A 17,128-nucleotide genomic window follows, 5' to 3' on the forward strand; every position below is an offset into this window, starting at 1 on the left:
ACTTGCACAGATGTGGTGGCATTAATTGTAATCTAAGACTTGTCAAATGGAATAATTCTTTATGAGAAATATTCAAGGCTCTTTCTCCACATTTTCTTCGTAGTGCCGGTGACTAATCCACTTAAAATATACAATGAGCAGTTTTGTACCACATATATCCGATATGGCACATGTTGACCATTTACCTTGATATCCTCATTGCTTACAATGATGTCATCAGAGCCAGGCACATTCTGTAGTACAGGAATCTGGAGGTAAAGGTTGGGGAAACACACAAGGGAGCCCAGGATTGTCTGAGCCTCCATCCTTGGAGCCTGGTAGAGATAAGAAAAAAAGAAAACAGGCTAACATTTATTCCCGAAAGCTACCCACTTCCAAGAATCAGGAAGGCTGCTATCCGGGAAAAAGGGACTGGCGTGATCCAGCAGAATTAATTGTGTCTTCATTCATGATTCTGTTGACGCTTGACAGTATCTCTTGACACATGGTGGGTGTAGGACAACAAAATGACTGATTAAATGGACGGTGGATGCAGCTCTGAAGCAGATTGCCCAACAGTAAGAAACAAAACATATAAACGTCCTTGTGCACTGTTCTTGACATATTATACAGTTCAGAAAAGTAAGAGACAGTCCACACCAACTAACATGTTTATATCTATGCACACTCTGGTTATCTTCTCGGTCTGTCAACAACATAGTCTCTGCTAAGTGATCCAACTCTGGCCATGGTCATGCAAAATGTTTGCGTCACAAACCTGTGTTCATGTGAATGTACATCAGCTCACAATCCTAAAGACTGTGCATAGAACTTTCAACGATCAACCTGTTTGCATTTGTTTTATGGCAGAGGGGACAGTGCTACTGTGTTTAACGACTGTAATGACTGCAAACACGTTCATGTCCACAATAAATCAAACATGACAGCGTTATATTAACTTTAAATGTGACACTCTCAACATTTAATGAAACATTTTGTTTGTTCAAACTGTCTTGACTAATTGAACAACCATTTTTTTGGTTGTTCATTTAGTAATTAATGGTTGTTCAATTAGTAATTAATAGTTGTTTAATTAGTAATTAATGGCTTTTTGCTTCTCTGTAGGCTTCTGAGTTAAATATTTCTAAATTTAAATTAAGGTTTATTTATAGGCAACAGGTATAGCAATATGAGCTTGCAGAAATGTAAATTTCATATTGTTCTGTATGACAATTGTGCATTAAAATTATTTATAAACCAAAGATGGAAGAATAATTATGATGAAAAATTGTATGGCAATATTTCGCAAAAATAATTTGTAGTATTAATTTCAGTGATAATTAGACAGTGATTTTCTTGCTAGTCAAACATATGAAAAAAGTTTCATACATTATTTCATATGTTATTTCGTGCCTCAGATTCTCCTTTAAAACTCCTACAAACAATTTAAACTTTTCAATGTCAAAAAAGGCTTGCTTATTTAGATTATAATCATAAAAATCATTATTACAGGGGCATATTGTTATTAATAGAATGAATGAAATAGTTACTGATGATCAGCAGCTATGAGGAGGAATTCAGTTTTTTTTATTTTGTTCAAGTTTCTTTCTTCTTTGTTCCACAACAAATAGTTCTTTGCATGTTTAAAAGGGACCAATTGTGCTCCTTTTCTGGTTCATACTTGTATTTTGGGTTCCTACTAAAACATGTTTACGCATTTTAATGTTCAAAAAACACTTTATTTTCCTCATACTGTCTGTGCTGGCTGCACACACATGTATTCACCCTGTCTAATATGCTCTGTTTTAGGCCAGTCTCTTTAAACCCCCCCCTCCTGAAAAAGCCCAGTCTGCTCTGGGTCTTCTGCATCCCACCGTTTCTGCACCAGCATTGCAGTCAAGGAATAACTGTAACAGGGTATAGATGGACTTTCTACTGCAAAATAAATCACCAATAAAAGCTTCTAAACACAACTGGACATGTTCCAGCAGGAATACGACCTAAAATCAGACAGAAATGTTCAACATTGGCAACAAAGATTACATGTTTCCCTAAGGTTAGCATGTAGCTTCATGTAGCAGTGTAGGCTACGCACACTTGCATTAGTGTGCCTGGAGCAGATGACCATATAAAGAAATCTGTCACAAGCTGACGTCACCTTGTAGCCAAACGTTGGAAACAGAGTATTCACAACAGTCTGAAGCCTGAGGTTTTTGCTCACAGGTATTACTTTTATATTTGTTTAAAACTTTTGCCAAATTTAATATAGACATTTGACATTTTAGCATTATATACTGAATTATGAGAGAAAATAACAAAAAGCACAATCGGTCCCCTTTTAACAGTAGCTCTGAAAATGTTCAGTGACATTCACGAAAAACTTTTAAACATGTTTAGTATCTAAACACTTTTTCCAGTCCTTGAAAACACTTTTAAATTGCAGTTTGGTTCACATGACAAATCTGAATGGTAAAAGTGTGTTCGTACCTCCGATGAGTCAGAGCTGAGAACGCAGGCAGCAGCAGTGATGAAATCTCCAATGAGCATGGTGAAGCCCGGCAGGCCGAGGAAGAAAAAACGAGGAGAGCAGGAGCGGATGATGGTGTTCAAAATATCCTGATGAAAAACATGCATACACAAATGTTAATAGGAGGCAAGCTGTAATAGTTGGTAGCCATCAACAACTGAGTTGACTTGATACAGGAATAAACAGCTAAGCGCTTCTTCTGTATGTTTACAGTTCGATGGGATTTTTGCATTTGGTATGAGCACATGGACTCAGTGTGGGTGGAGGGAAGCAGAAGTATTTGGTAAATGGGCCACCATGTGAGCGACATGGCAGAGGAAAAGCTTTTTCCTCCAACAGGTAGGCTAAGCATTTTAAGTGTGTTGGGGAGAGTAAGGCACTCAACAGTACATGTCACTAAAGGACAGAAAAAAAACAGAGTGGTAAAGGAGGACAGAAAGAGAGAGGGAGAGAGAGGGAGGCAGCAGATGGATTGTTCACAGAGGATAAGAGAAAGAACAAAAGACCTCAACTTTCGTGAGCTACACATACACACTCAAGCAAACCTGTAATTAAAGTAGGTGACAAGGTATTGTTTTGCTGAGGTACGGGTGGCTCAGTGGCAGATGGGTGCTCTTTCAACAATGACATATGCTGTACTGCAGAGCGCTCTGCACAAAGTGCTCAAGTATGTACAGTGCAATGCCAAGAGCACAGAAAGCCCGCAACAGGTTTTCCATGCTATATTTAGAGGGTAAATGGTTATTTTTACTCTTGAGAAAGGTATGAGAATGTATCGTCTCAGTGAGGCAGAAAGAGTGTTCTGTCTCTTATCTGAGACATGTGTGTGCATATTTGTGTACAAAGGCAAGGTCCAGGCTAGAAACACCTGCCGTCTTGGCCATAAACTTGTGTAAATCGGACAGTTCAAACATCAGCCTGAACCGAAGGCTACCTTAGCAAACACACGCACACACAATCTCTCTCTCTCTCGGTCTCTCGGACATGCACACACACACACTGTACCACCTATCTATCTGGGACATTAATCACCTGAAGCTTTGGTAAACAGGGAATGCAGGTGAACAAAAGAGGAATAGAATAAACACGCAGAGGCAATCCAACGTGATGCACCGCACGTGGAAAATTGGTGGGAAGAGCTTTAGGATTGAGGGCCCATTTTACCCTCATTTTGTTGGTAATTGACCTCTGAAGCATAATGTGCAGTGCAGTCAGAGGTAATTAGCATGCAACAAACTGTTGCTTGATTGCCTGAAATGAGCATTTTAGAGGAAGCCACAAATGTAGAATGCAAAGTGTTTTTCTATTGTATGTGTAAGTAGAGGGAACCTGATTTGAGGTGTGTGTGTGTGTGTGTGTGTATAGACATGGGAAAACAGCCCCACATGTGGCTCTGCGTTGGCAGTAGGAATGGCCCCCTGCATCAACAAAAGGTGCATTAACGTAACTCTGAATAGAGCCACCTCAGGCCTTTCCATTTGGCCTCATCTTGGGGAAATCATGCTCTGTCCACCTGCTGGTCCCTGGGGGGACATGATTCAGGCCAGTATTACGTCACTCTCTGTAAGTTTTTTGTCTCAGTTACTCAACATGGACGTTTCCAGTTTAGTTTTGGCCAGATCTCCTGGTGCAATTTAACACTGCTATCATCCCTCTGAATATCTGGGGTTTTCCCTTCTCGAGCTGTGAGGAAGGAATATAAGCCACCTGCATAACTATGAGATGAGAGGTTTAATCAACAACCATGTTTGTGGCTTAAGGGTTAACTGTCACATTTCAACCTCTATTTTGGCACGTAAAAGATGAACTGAAATTGAGGAGGGGTCAGTATAAGTCCGTCCACCTGTACCTGGCATGTTATATGTCAGTGCATGCCAAATTAACTGGTGTCTTAAAGGAGCTATATATAAGAAATCTAAAGCAAATAGTCGTAAAATCCTCCTAATATGTCACAGAGATAAAGGAATAATGTTCATATAACATACTGATCTCACCGACAACAATAGTACAGCCAGAATATTTGCATTTAAAAAAATTTTTTACGGTCTGCAAATCATGTTTATGTTTTGAATTTGTGTTTTGGCCTGTTGCGCCACTCACCGCCATCTAACAGTCACGCAGTCAGTAGAGTCTCAGCGTCAGTTACAGTTACGACTGAGCTACAGCAGCACTGCAAGCAGCATTAGCAGTGTCCGGGTACATAGCATTAGCAGCCGGCTCCTCAGCTGTATCCCGGCAGCAGCGTTAGCAGCAGAGAAGCCGGACTTGCTCGAACGGTCCGCTGGAAAACCGAAGATCAAGGACGCGGTGACGCAGCCCTGCCACAGCAGCCGCTTGTGGGCAAACAAATCAGTCTCCAGCGTACCACTGTCCAGCAACCTCAAATCTGTAGGGGAGGGGGGGCGGACACGACTCGCGGCAGTATTTTGAATTTGAGTGCAGTAACCGTTTTGGCCACATTCTTACGTACAGCGCCTTTAAGTGTATATGCACAGTAGATGTGTTTTCTTAACACCACTATACTTCACGAAATATGCTGTTAACTACAACAGTTCAGACAGTGGCCCTATTAGATAGATTACTGCTATTGTGCTATGGCCATGCCTTTGTGAGACCAGTGACCAGAGGATGACAACCAGGACAATAGCCCTGACCTTGGCACTCTGTCAGATGGAGGGAGCATCCCTCTGAGGGAACTGTCATTTTTTTCTCTAAGCTTAGAATTTAATCTGGAGGATTTACACTGGGATCCCCCGTTGTCTGTAAAACACGGCTGTTTAAGGCCCATATGATAAACAGGTAGTCTAAATAAAATGACCGACCTGTAAGATACATTATTATAAGATACAAAAGTACAGTACATACTATATATAAAAACAAAAACTAGATATTTGTTTAACTAACTGCACAAAGATATTAGATGGTTTGAAGACCAGCCTGTAGCAATGGCTACTTTAATCATGTAGGCTAATTGAAAAATTAGTGCATGAAAAGTAGATAGATAAAAGAAATGTATAAATATGTATGATGGATTTGGAAAGTATATGCTTTTTCCTTGTTCTGGGTGGGGGATGTGGGTAGGAGCAGAGCGGAAGGAGGAGGGGGGAGAGTAAGAGCCACTTTCTTATGTTAAGCAGGCGTGCGGCTGTCCTCTATTGTGTGGCGTGAGGACTCTTTTCTCCGGCCAATTTGAGCATGCTTCAGTGGCCAGCCTGGCTCTGGCCCCCCCGATGCATTATACAGAACCACAACAAAAGCTGGAGAATGTTGCCTCGTCCCTCAATGTGCCCCCCTCATTGCTCTACTCTACACTACGTTCCCCAGGCTCCCCTCCCGCTCCTTCACACACTTGCATACACACAGACAGGCAGGCAGGCAGGCAGGCAGGCCAGCCTACTCTGGGCCCCTGGCCGACGTGTCAGTCTAACGGAGCGCGACAGACGTCAATCCTTAATTAATCACGTATACGCGGCAGGGGCTCAAAACATTATTTAACGACATGGAAAACATTCTAATAAGCTTGTCGCACTGCCAAGGCGCAATAGAAACCCAGCCAGGAGGGCATATATATACACACACACACACACACACACACACACACTTGCATCCAAAACACCCCCCCACCCACACACACTTTTATCCTTGTCCTTTGTTTTGAGGGACTCCATTCATCTCCACTCAGCTTCGTCTGGATGGAAAGGAGCGAGGCCAGATTTAAATACAAGGAAGGGTGTGGCTAAAGGAGGTGGAAGATGCCAAAACACACGGGCATTCTTCATCACCACTGGTTGACATGCTGTTTTTTAAAATCACCAGCTGAATCGAAGCCTCAACCATCTCAAATTACACTGCACCTATATGACCCCTGTCCTCACTCATGTCAGCTAAGGTCCTCGTGTTGGTCTTAAATATATAAAATGAACCGGCACTGGACACAAATGAGGTGTAGATGATAAGCCAAGGCCGTACCTAATTTATACTGAGAACTAACAGGTGAATAGGAATCACTGAGTCACATCACACAGGAAAAAGTAGATCACCACTACAACCCATCGTTTTCCAGTTTTAAACTGGGCTAATGCCTGTACTGCACATGAGTTTGACTAGTGCGCCATCTAGCAGTGAATAAAAGAACAACTGGCAGCCATGTAGTAGGTGCCACCTGCTGGCTGTACCTGGTCATCGCTGGTGATGCCCTTGTGCATGATGTGGTAGAGGTGCACCAAGAAATCACTGTTGGGGAGCACATCCTGGTGCCTGGTCATCATCTCACAGATCAGCTTGTAGGCCTGCAGCTTGCCAGCCTTATACTCAGCTGGCAGCATGGTGGCCTGTGGAGGAGAGACAGATGCTGGGGTCAGTATTATTAGTAGTAATCATGTAGTGAATCATTGTAAAGAAGAATAAGGCTTCTTGTGCATTTTGGCCCACACATTCTGTAAACAGCAGTGTATATTTGGAACCACACCTATACCTAAATCATAACTTTTTAAATTAAGAATGGCTTTATTCCTTTTTATTTCTTTATTGACACCTTCACTGTACGATTTATCAAAACATGCTACTATGGTTCATTTATTGGTTTATTACAAACATAAATGCACTCAATGAAAATAAACAGGGTTATTTTAAGGGGCAAAGTGGTTTTAATTCCATGTCTAATCTAGCCTTTGTATTGGTTTTTAAATTAAACTACTGATACAAAAAAGCCAAAAATAACTCTAATGATAAATAAAGATAATTCATTAATTTGGTCATTCATTAAGCTCATAAATGTCTGTGTGGAGTATATGGAAAATGCTGCACTTTTAATGTAATGCTCAATGTTACTGCACAGTCCTTGAATTTCTGCCAGGTGCTAAAAACCTAGCCTAGCTACCTGTAGGCTACAAGCCGGATGACATCGTAGGTGCATAAACCAGTTTCAGAGAAACAAGAACAGCAAAACTAATCATCTCTAAATGTGAATCCTCAGGTTAATTTGAAAGGTACAAATAGCGGGAATGCCTTACTATCCACTCACCATAACATCAACTCTGTCGGAGTTGTTTCAACATTTGGGGGACAGGGTGTCTGAGGGTTCTCCCCCAAGAACGTCTGAGCATCAAACACTTTAGTTTCTGCATTCTGGAGAATTTTAATGCACCAATTTGTGCCTTTTCTGCATCACTTTCTAGTGTGGAAATTTAATGGTACTGTATCTATGCTTCAATTGCGCATGGCTGCTTCTTCTTTCCATTTCATGGCAGATTGCAACCATTGCTTTTGAGCATGCATACTGTCACTGCCCATTTTAACTGAAGCGCTATAGTATGAATTGCATTCTGGCTGTTCACCTTAATAATGTCCTCTGCTGCATTCATGGTTTTATTGTTCTAAATATTGAGGGGGAAATGCCAAAATGTTTGCAGTGCTGGAGAACTTTAAACTGATTGTGGATACCCTAAAGAGCCAGGAGGCCAACATTCGAAGAGGAGGGATGAAGGCAGGCTGGGGTGGAGAAGACTGGTTGTCCACACTGATCCCGAGATTGTCCCGGATCTGTAAGCACACATTCACTTTCAGTCAATACAGGTAACCATCATGAAGAATCTTTAAGGGCTTGTGTTCTTGAATGATACATCCATTGACACAGACACTGTTAAGCTAAAATAAACATGCACTGTTTCATCAACATAATTAGATCCTCAAAACATAACTTTTATATGCAAAGAGCACTTAAATCAATCACCAGGCATTTTATAGAAAGTCATTACATACTTACATTTCATGCCTAACTATCTCTTTGTAAGAGAGGGAATATATATATTTTTTATATTTTACATAAAAGGGGTTTTTGTCTCTTCAACTCACCTTGGCCAGCTTGTGCCAGAGATCATAAAGGCAGGAGAAGACCTTGGCATGGATTTTTGGGCAGCGGATGTTGTTGACATCTCCCAGGATACCCAAAATCCTCCTCCACAGGACGAAGGCCGAATCAGCATGCCAACCGGTAAGGGTCCCACCCGCAATTATGCTCACGTCATCAGCCAGACACTCACTACTGTCTGCATGGTCAGAGAGAGTGTTTGTGTTTTGGGTTAGAGAATAAATTAATTGGTAACACATGAATTTGTGGCTGCTGGTACCTGATACATAATATACTAATTTACAGATGGTATGGGATTCAGTCAACAAAAGCACAACACCTTTTATAAAAGTCTTTTAAATTTAGAAATATGTTTGTAATACATAAAGCCACCCTGTCATTGTTTGAGCAGTTGTTGACTATATCCTCAGTCTCTCTGTGCTTTTCCCAAATGCATCCAAGCACTTAGTTCTTTGCTCACTGAAATTGACCAAAGCACTGAAACACTTTTGGGAAACATGCACAAATCACATGCATCATCCAAATGAACTCAGGTTGAATTGTGGGAGGACAGTGCCACCTAGTGGGCAGCAGAAGGACAATGGGGAGTGGAGGGAGGGAGGCCAGGAAAGGACACAAAAATGGATGAAGTGTGTAGATGATCTGAGGTGATTTTTAAATTAAACAGTTTTCAGTTCTTTTGAGCAAAATGTTGTGCACACTTAAAATCAGATACACACAATGCATGTTTGAGCTCAAGAAGAAGCAAAAAATCAAATAAAGATCATGGAGAGTCAATGGTAAATGAGGACTTGATATGATGAGTAGCAGCTAGTGAGCAGTACCCAAGTGGTGTGGCATGTGTAAGACAGACTGATGCATGTTGTCATCCAGGGGGCACTCCCGTGGGCACTCTGTGTGCACCACCAGGGCTGGTGAGGCGGGCGGGTTCTGGGGGTAGTGGTAGTGGTTGTGGTGGTGGTGGTGGTTGTGGTGGTGGTGGTGGTGGTGGTGGTGGTGGTAGGACGGGGGTGCAGAGTGGGGAGGGTGGGCACAATCAGGACCTAAAAACGACAGGGGGGAAGGGATAAAATTGGGTGTGAGGAAGGGAGGGAGCACAGGGACAACAGAAGAGTGGCAACTTCATGATGATCACAATGTACAACAACACAAAACGAAGGTTACATGCAAGGGTGGGAGGGGCAGAGGGGCAACGCCAATCTCTCCATCAATAATAATGAGAAGAGGAAGGGTTGATAGCAGAGGGATGTTGATTATTTCCCTATTAAAATAAAAATAGCTGCAAACAAATTTTACAATTCTGTCTAAAATCACTGTAGACCACAGGTCACTTTCCTTTCACAAAATTTCACAATGCACAAGCACACATACTGTCAGCAACTTTAAAAGACTAAACGACTGAGCCAAAGAGGTACTGCAGCAAGAGCAAGATGGCGGCACGCAGGGTGCCAGGCAAGAGTGGCGTTCTGATAACGCTTTTAGTTTTTACTATCGGCTACATCGTGGAGATTCAAAAAGTAGCGGGGTGGCTCTCCGATAATAGGCTTTCTCTTCACCTTGGAAAGACTGAGTGCATTCTCTTTGGAACTAGACCCAAATTGAGAATTTCACCCAATTTTGATGTAAAACTTGGGCAGTCAGTAATTACGGCAAAAACAAAAGTTTACTACCTTGGATGTGTTGGATATGGCCATGAAAGCACACAATAAGATTACCAACAGAACAAAATGCAAAAAGAAATGCAAATATACTGGATTCAGCAACTTTAAAAACCTTGGCTGGAGCATTAGTACTATGCCATTTTGACTATGCTGCCACCTTCTGGTATAGTGGCACTGCACAGTCTCTTAAAAACAAACTGCAGACTATTCAAAACAGGTTAATTAAGAGTTGTTTTGAAGCTGCATCCCCACGCTCATTTGGATTCAGTCCATTTCAAAACGATTAATTTCTTAAATGTGGAAAAAAGGGTGGTGCAGATTAAAATGGGCATTGCCCACAAAATAGCTTTTAAAAATGCACCTCCCTACCTTGCTGACCTTTTTAATCCAGTGAGAGCTACACACTCTCACAATACCAGAGGCAGCCAAACAAATTTTGTTCCCTTAAAATTTAAAACTAAGTTCGGGAAAAATACCTTTTCATATACTGCAGCTTGCCTGTGGTGTGATCTTCCCGTTTCTCTCAAATTAATCTCAAATGAGAGAAATTTTAAATTCAATCTTAGGAAATGGCTGACTAATTGAAGATTCTGTGCTTTCTGGTTTCAATTAAAAAAAATAAATAAATAAATAAATAAAAAATCACATGTTTTTAGGGGGTTGTTTGTGTTTAACTATGCCAGTCTTCCCTGTCATTGACACAATTGCCAGCTTTTATTGTCATTGAGGACCACAATGGAAAAAAGCCTTCGGGCTCTATTGTGTATTTTAATCCTCGACGATTTTTAATTAATGTATATGAAACTGATCTGCAGTTACTCATGTATGTTTTTTAATTGTTGTCAAAATAAACCTACCTACCTACCTAGCATACTGACAAGCTGATCAAGTTTCCTTACTGAGTCACTCGACCTGGGGTGAGGTAATTGGAGGCACCATAACCCCAGCTAGATGGGACACACCTCACATGAACCCACTGAACTGCTGAATTCTTTCAACTCATTTTTGCTTATCAACTATGCAAGGCTAAAAGCTTGTCTAGGGTCATTTTGTTTAACTTCTCAACAGGGCTAAATTCTACAGGTTTACGGCTAACCCTGTATTTAAACGTGCTCCTGATCACAGCACGGTTGTCTTATTTTAAAGAAGCTACAAGGAGTTGTTAAATAGTCTCAATTTAATACTGAGGTCTATATATGACCTACATAAGCAAAGAAGACCACCAGCTGAAAGACAGGTTTCAGGTGAAACCATTTACAGCATGCAGATTGAAAGAGCCTTTGTCAACATTTTCCCAGATAGTTCGCCAGTTTAAAGGAAGCAAGAGGAGATTTTTCTTTAGAGAATTTTATGTTTGATGTTATATTATGTGGTGATGGCTGATATTGCGGCAGGATCAGCAAAGAGTAGGTGAAAACAATTGACCCAAACACAATCAAAGCTTAAAGGGACAGTATAGGGACAAAATAAGTTCCTTGTAGTTGCTTTAAACTCAATGTCAACCTATGTGCCACAAAGAGTGCCTGTATTTTCTCAAAACAGATTGTAGTTAATTGTAAAATATAATAAAATCTGAAATAGAGGGGAAAAATCTGTTTATTGTGCTCAATACCTGCGAGAGCCTCATTATGGCTGAGCAGCAGACTCCCCTGGCTCTGGGGGTCAGTTGTCACATCCATGTGGGCTGATTGTGTGGACTGAGTGTCAGCTTCCTCATCAAAAGCCTGCCAGGTGACCTCAGCTTCATTGAGGTAGCCGTTGGACGTCTCACTGCTTATACTCTCACCTAGGTAGAAGCGAGTGAATGAGGTGGATAAAGGACAAGTGTTAGAAGTTAATACAGTATGATGAATTGTATTGGCTGTGTAAGGGAAAGTAATCATTCATGTGAATCATCTAAATTAAAACACAGCTACACAGAAATTACAGTGACAATCATTAAAAAAATAAAAAGTGAGGTAATCTCTAACTTTTCTCTCTGAGCTTGGGTCTTGTGTGGTTCGTGTGTCCCTCAGCATTGCACTCTGTCTCAGCGGGACTGCTGCTCTGCCGGATGAGGATCTAGGAGCACAGGAAAAAACGTTAAGGAAGAGATACTCCTATGGACCAATCTTATTTCATTGCTTTGACTTAATACTATAGTACAAAATGATTCCTCTCACCACTGGTGGCTCACTGCTCTCTCTCCTCCCCTCAGATGTCCTGCTTTCAGAGCCACAGGAAGTAGGGGAGTACTCTCTCTTCTGGGCTGAAGTGCAACAGGCAATGTTATTAAAAAGGCAGAGAAACCAAGATTAATTTATCTTAAAAACATATCAATTTACTATGACCTTTATGTTGTTGAGTTTAATTTAACAGGTGAAAATGTGTTTTTTTAACATCAAGCCAAGAACAAGGACTGGCTCATTTAGAAATCTGTTTTTTTTTTCAATGAGCACAGTCCCTGTCAAATTAACTATTACAAGAGAAATAAAAAAAATGCTTCAAAATCTATATGTGAATGCACTCAAAATGCCTGATTTCCCTCACATCATCCCTATAGGTGGTAAACATGAATGAACTGTCTCCAGTCACCCTAATAAAAAGATGCAGACATCCATATTAAATGTTTAATTTTATATATAAAACAGCAGATATCACATCTCAACATATATTTCAAAATGCACACTAGTGCTATATGTATCCATCAAAGGACTGCTTAAGACTTCAGACCCCAGTCTAATACTATTTCACCATCAGTAACTATGGCCTACATCTCTATTATCTGGCCATATGTCAACAAATCTGAACATAAAATGCTTAAAGGGATAGTTCAGATTTTTTGAAGTGGGGTTATATGAGGTAGTTATCCATAGTCAGTGAATTACATAGTTATGAGAAGTACTGACATGGAAGCTAATGTGCTGCTGTGGACGGTGGCAGCAGCAAAAACATTTCACCTACCTAAAAACAAAATCAATACCAGTTAAAGTATTTTCTACATTTAGAATATTTTTACTTGTTACCTTGCCAACAGACGGCCCTTTTCGATGGGAATCTGAAGACATTATCTATTCAAAGGCACCAGACTCCTCTGACTAAATCTGTAATTCTACCTCACAGAACACTGGAGTTGTTGGTGTACCACTGCCTTGATCAGTTAGGTTGTGATATTGTGCTTTGGTGAATCCAAACAAGCCCTTTAAAACACAACAATGACACATACAAGTAACTGATCGAGGCAACAGTAGACCAGCAGTTCCTATGTTCTGAAAATTAAAATTACTGTTTTTGTCAAAGGAGTCTGGTGGCTTTGAACAGTGCATAGATGGATATAACGGCTTTAGTTCCTTGATGGAAAAGGCTGTCTGAAGGCAGGGTAAAGTGGTGAAAATATTCTCAATAAATCATACACTTAAACTGTTACTGGTTTTCTTTTAGGTGGCTAAAATACATTTTGCTGCTGGCCCTGCTCACAGAAGTATGTTGTTTACCTTCTGTGGCGGTACTCTTGTCTGCCTCTCCAAACTGGGGGTGTGCACACCGCCATCTACTGACGGTTATACACTGACTGTGGGTGAGTACCACATACAACCTAACCTCAAATAAATCTGAACTATCCCTTTAACAGATATTGATTTAGTATATTGTATTGAATTGAATTAAATTGGAAAGAGTGTAATTGATAAAATGCCAACTACATATACCGGCAAATTATTTTTACCCTTTTAATCAACTTAAGGAATGGCTTACAAGTAGAGTGTAGAGAATCAAAATCAAGTTCGTGTTTGTATATACCTGGCAAAGTGTCAGACAGTTGTTGGGTGATGTCGGAGGTGCTGCTGCTACGTGGCAGAGGGCTATCCCCGCCTCCAAGCTCCTCCTCTAACCCACATTCTGACAGCTGACACTCTTCCACATCTGACAGACAGAAGAAAAGACACATAGTTAGGCAGAGCCACAAGAACCAAACAGAAACCACAACACAAACACTTAAATGTAAAGGCACTGAGATATGTCTTTTGTTATCTATATAAATTTAAAGACACATTATAGATGGAGACACACTCCTGAGAGCGTTGTAGAGAAATTAGGACATGCACACATGCAGTGGTGATGCAGACACACTCTTGTTATAGACTGTATTCCTAAACATTGCAGGGCTGCCCTGGAGTTTTTGACATTTTTCAGTGAGTAAACATAAGACAGGCTTCAGCTCCTGTTAAAATACATAAATCTCATACATCTCCCTGCTTCAGATACAGCCACCACAGCCACAGAAACTGACAGCACATAACAGATAGTGACAGATGGATGGAAACACGGGGCGGAAGTCACAAACACATGCAGCTCTCAGAACGCACTTTACCTGAGAGTCTGTGAGAGCAAGCAGAGTTACCAGAAGAGATACCAGGCAAGAAAGAGCTCACAGTGTGGAGCAGCATAGGAACGCTTTTAGCAGTGGGCAAAGCCTCGTACAGATGAACACAGTTGCTGATGGACTGGCTTCGCTTAGCTTCCATCAGGGAAGAAGAAAGGAGAAGAGAAAGAAGAAAGACAGTGGAAACAGAAAAGGGTAAAGGGAAGAAGACAGAATTCAATTTACAGCAAAGTACAGAGCACTACAAAAGGGCTTCAATTAATAAAAACATTCCTGATCAGGACAGACCGGTAAAAAAAGCACAGCAGACCCAGAGTTTGACCTTCATATGGTCAATTCAGTTTGCTGAAATAAATATGAGAGAAAATTCCAGAAAAAATTACAACTGTGGCTCTGAGAAAAAATTGTAAATAGGAGTCATACAGGAGGCAAAAAAGATAAAAACCACACTTGGACAGAGGTCACAAAAACAGAAAATTTGAAATGGTGAGACAAGAAGTTTGTTGCATGTATTGATCGGGACTATCCAATCATTTCTAGGTACGCCATCAGTACTCTGTTTTGCTAAAACCTCACAATCTGAACTCCCACTGCTGCAGTGAAGAGCCCCCCCTACATGATGCCACACATCCACATACTGACTCATGTGTCCCTCCAGACTTAGTGTAGGCTACTTTTTAAACTGCTTCTTGGGAGTTCTTTGTGCTGCTCTGCTGGTCGAGCAGCTTATGTAAAAGCATGTTGACAGAATAAGAAACCAACAAGATTGGTTCATTTCTTCATACTGTACGGTCACTAGGGATTAGTGAGTACACCATTATCCGTATCAGTGTCTATATCTATTCACAATCTAAATTATCTATATCCATATCTATATTTGTAATAGACAAAGTTTAAACCAGAAGCAGGCGGCTTTCAAACCTGAAATGGGTGTTATTTAAAGCTGAATTTGATATGGGTTGATGAGAACATGCTTGTTGCAATATTTATAGCCTAGGGTATGCTGCCATCTGGGGGAGATCCCAACACACTACACAGCAGTCACACTGACCTATAATACCAGCTACAAAAATGAACACTGGTTGTGTCTCGGCCAATATGGCTCATAGACAATTAGCAATTGCTATTGGAGGCAAAAAAATTGATCAAGGCACCCCTAATTAAAAACTTTATTTATATGGCAACTTTTAAAACAGAGCTACAAAATGTTTTACACAGGGAACACAAAGTTAACACTAACTGGCAACGAGCTAAATAAAATCTAGCAGATCAAATTATAGAGAATGAAACTGAAAAATCACCCACAATAAAACAAAACAAGATACAACTGTTAAAAGGGGGAGGGGGGATGATGACAGGCTAACATTATTAAAAGGCTTTTAAAAAAGAAATTAGTTTGGGCTAACACTTCACACATAGCAATACTGCTCTACGAAATCTGACATAACTTAAAAGTATTAGATTTTTTTTAATTCATTAACCATAAACCCTGTGCTAAGATACATATAATGTGTATTGCTTTTTTGATTTTGTTTTTTAACTAGAATGCTTTATCTAAGTGGTGCACCATAACACACACACACACACACACACACACACACACACACACACAAAACACGTGCAGGCCAAACCTACTACTTTATTTTCCATATTTCATATAAATTATATTATCTTATGATATCACAGTTTACTTAAAGGTATACTATCCCAGCGACAGCAGAGTGAGAGCTGCTTCAACTGCGTCTCTGCAGTTGTAGATGCTTAATGAGTCCCATAATGAAATATCCAGCCGTCGTCTCCATTATCAAGACATGATCTCTCAACAATATTAGTTTGTATTTGCATGCAGAAGTGCAGCCAAGTTTTGACAGTTGTCAATGCTGAGGCATTGGCTGTTGTGTCTGTATAGCACTTCAGGCTTAATCTCAAAGAGAGCAATGAAAGAGGACGGTTCTATTCTCTGCTTTCAGCACACTTTAATTATGCCTTTCAGTAAGAGAGATACATCGTCTCTGCTACAGCCCGCTACTGCTTCCCATTTATGCATATTAATGAGCATTAATTACACTCTTAATGAAACTATCAAAAACTGCCGTGCAATTGATGTGTGGGCCCTCTCTTGAGGAGTAGGGAGGAGGGCTGCCGGGCCTTTGAAGATCAATGTGGGAGAAATCCAATTAGGCCAAAGAAAGGGAAGGGAATTTGAAGCGGTAGTGTTTAATGTCCATCTTTGCTTGCATGTAGATACAAATAAACAGAATAGGTGCATAAACATGCACATGAGACACATAATAGATGTGTCAGCACACACACACAAAGGCACACACACGTACACACCCCTTTTAAGACTTCATCCTTCAGGCACAAATACATCTGCTCCTAGCTCAACAAGCTCGTCATTTTAGAACGTTTGTGGTAATTGGGGAGGCGGAAGGCCAGGAAAGGAAAAGGGATCGTCTCTGTCTTTTATCCTCCACATTAAGATTCTGTCTAGACAAAATTAAGACGAGCAAGACAGGCACTGCAGCTAGTAACTACTCTACTGCCTCCCAGCTCAACTTATAATTAGCCTGCCACATTCCCATCAGATAAGGGGTGTTTGCCGTGTCTGAATTGAGCTAATGACAATGAGTGTCCAAAGCTGGCCTTTGACATGCCGTCGGGGGGGGGGGATTGTGCTGTATGCCTGCAATGGAGCTGACATGGAAACATGTTGACATTGGCCAGTGACA

At 40.8% G+C, this 17,128-nt stretch overlaps 1 protein-coding gene across 6 annotated transcripts in view; it reads right to left on the reverse strand.

Moving 5' to 3' along the window:
• ralgapa2 (Ral GTPase activating protein catalytic subunit alpha 2) overlaps nucleotides 1-17,128 on the reverse strand; it is a 110,944-nt gene that overhangs the window by 52,783 nt on the left and 41,033 nt on the right. For 4 of the 6 annotated variants that reach the window (XM_033643559.2, XM_033643562.2, XM_033643560.2 and 1 more), the window contains exons 17-27: nucleotides 14,385-14,531; nucleotides 13,814-13,936; nucleotides 12,199-12,284; nucleotides 12,007-12,097; nucleotides 11,649-11,822; nucleotides 9,200-9,418; nucleotides 8,360-8,553; nucleotides 7,949-8,047; nucleotides 6,682-6,837; nucleotides 2,467-2,595; nucleotides 186-314 (exon numbers count right to left, since the gene is read on the reverse strand). In XM_033643559.2, the coding sequence (XP_033499450.2) occupies nucleotides 186-314; nucleotides 2,467-2,595; nucleotides 6,682-6,837; nucleotides 7,949-8,047; nucleotides 8,360-8,553; nucleotides 9,200-9,418; nucleotides 11,649-11,822; nucleotides 12,007-12,097; nucleotides 12,199-12,284; nucleotides 13,814-13,936; nucleotides 14,385-14,531 (1,547 nt within the window). The remainder of the gene's footprint in view (nucleotides 1-185; nucleotides 315-2,466; nucleotides 2,596-6,681; nucleotides 6,838-7,948; nucleotides 8,048-8,359; nucleotides 8,554-9,199; nucleotides 9,419-11,648; nucleotides 11,823-12,006; nucleotides 12,098-12,198; nucleotides 12,285-13,813; nucleotides 13,937-14,384; nucleotides 14,532-17,128) is intronic. The other 2 variants (XM_078174987.1, XM_078174986.1) reach the window with 2 other exon arrangements.

This window comes from Epinephelus lanceolatus, chromosome 15 (genome assembly GCF_041903045.1).
Source record: "Epinephelus lanceolatus isolate andai-2023 chromosome 15, ASM4190304v1, whole genome shotgun sequence".
Taxonomy (NCBI): domain Eukaryota; kingdom Metazoa; phylum Chordata; class Actinopteri; order Perciformes; family Serranidae; genus Epinephelus; species Epinephelus lanceolatus.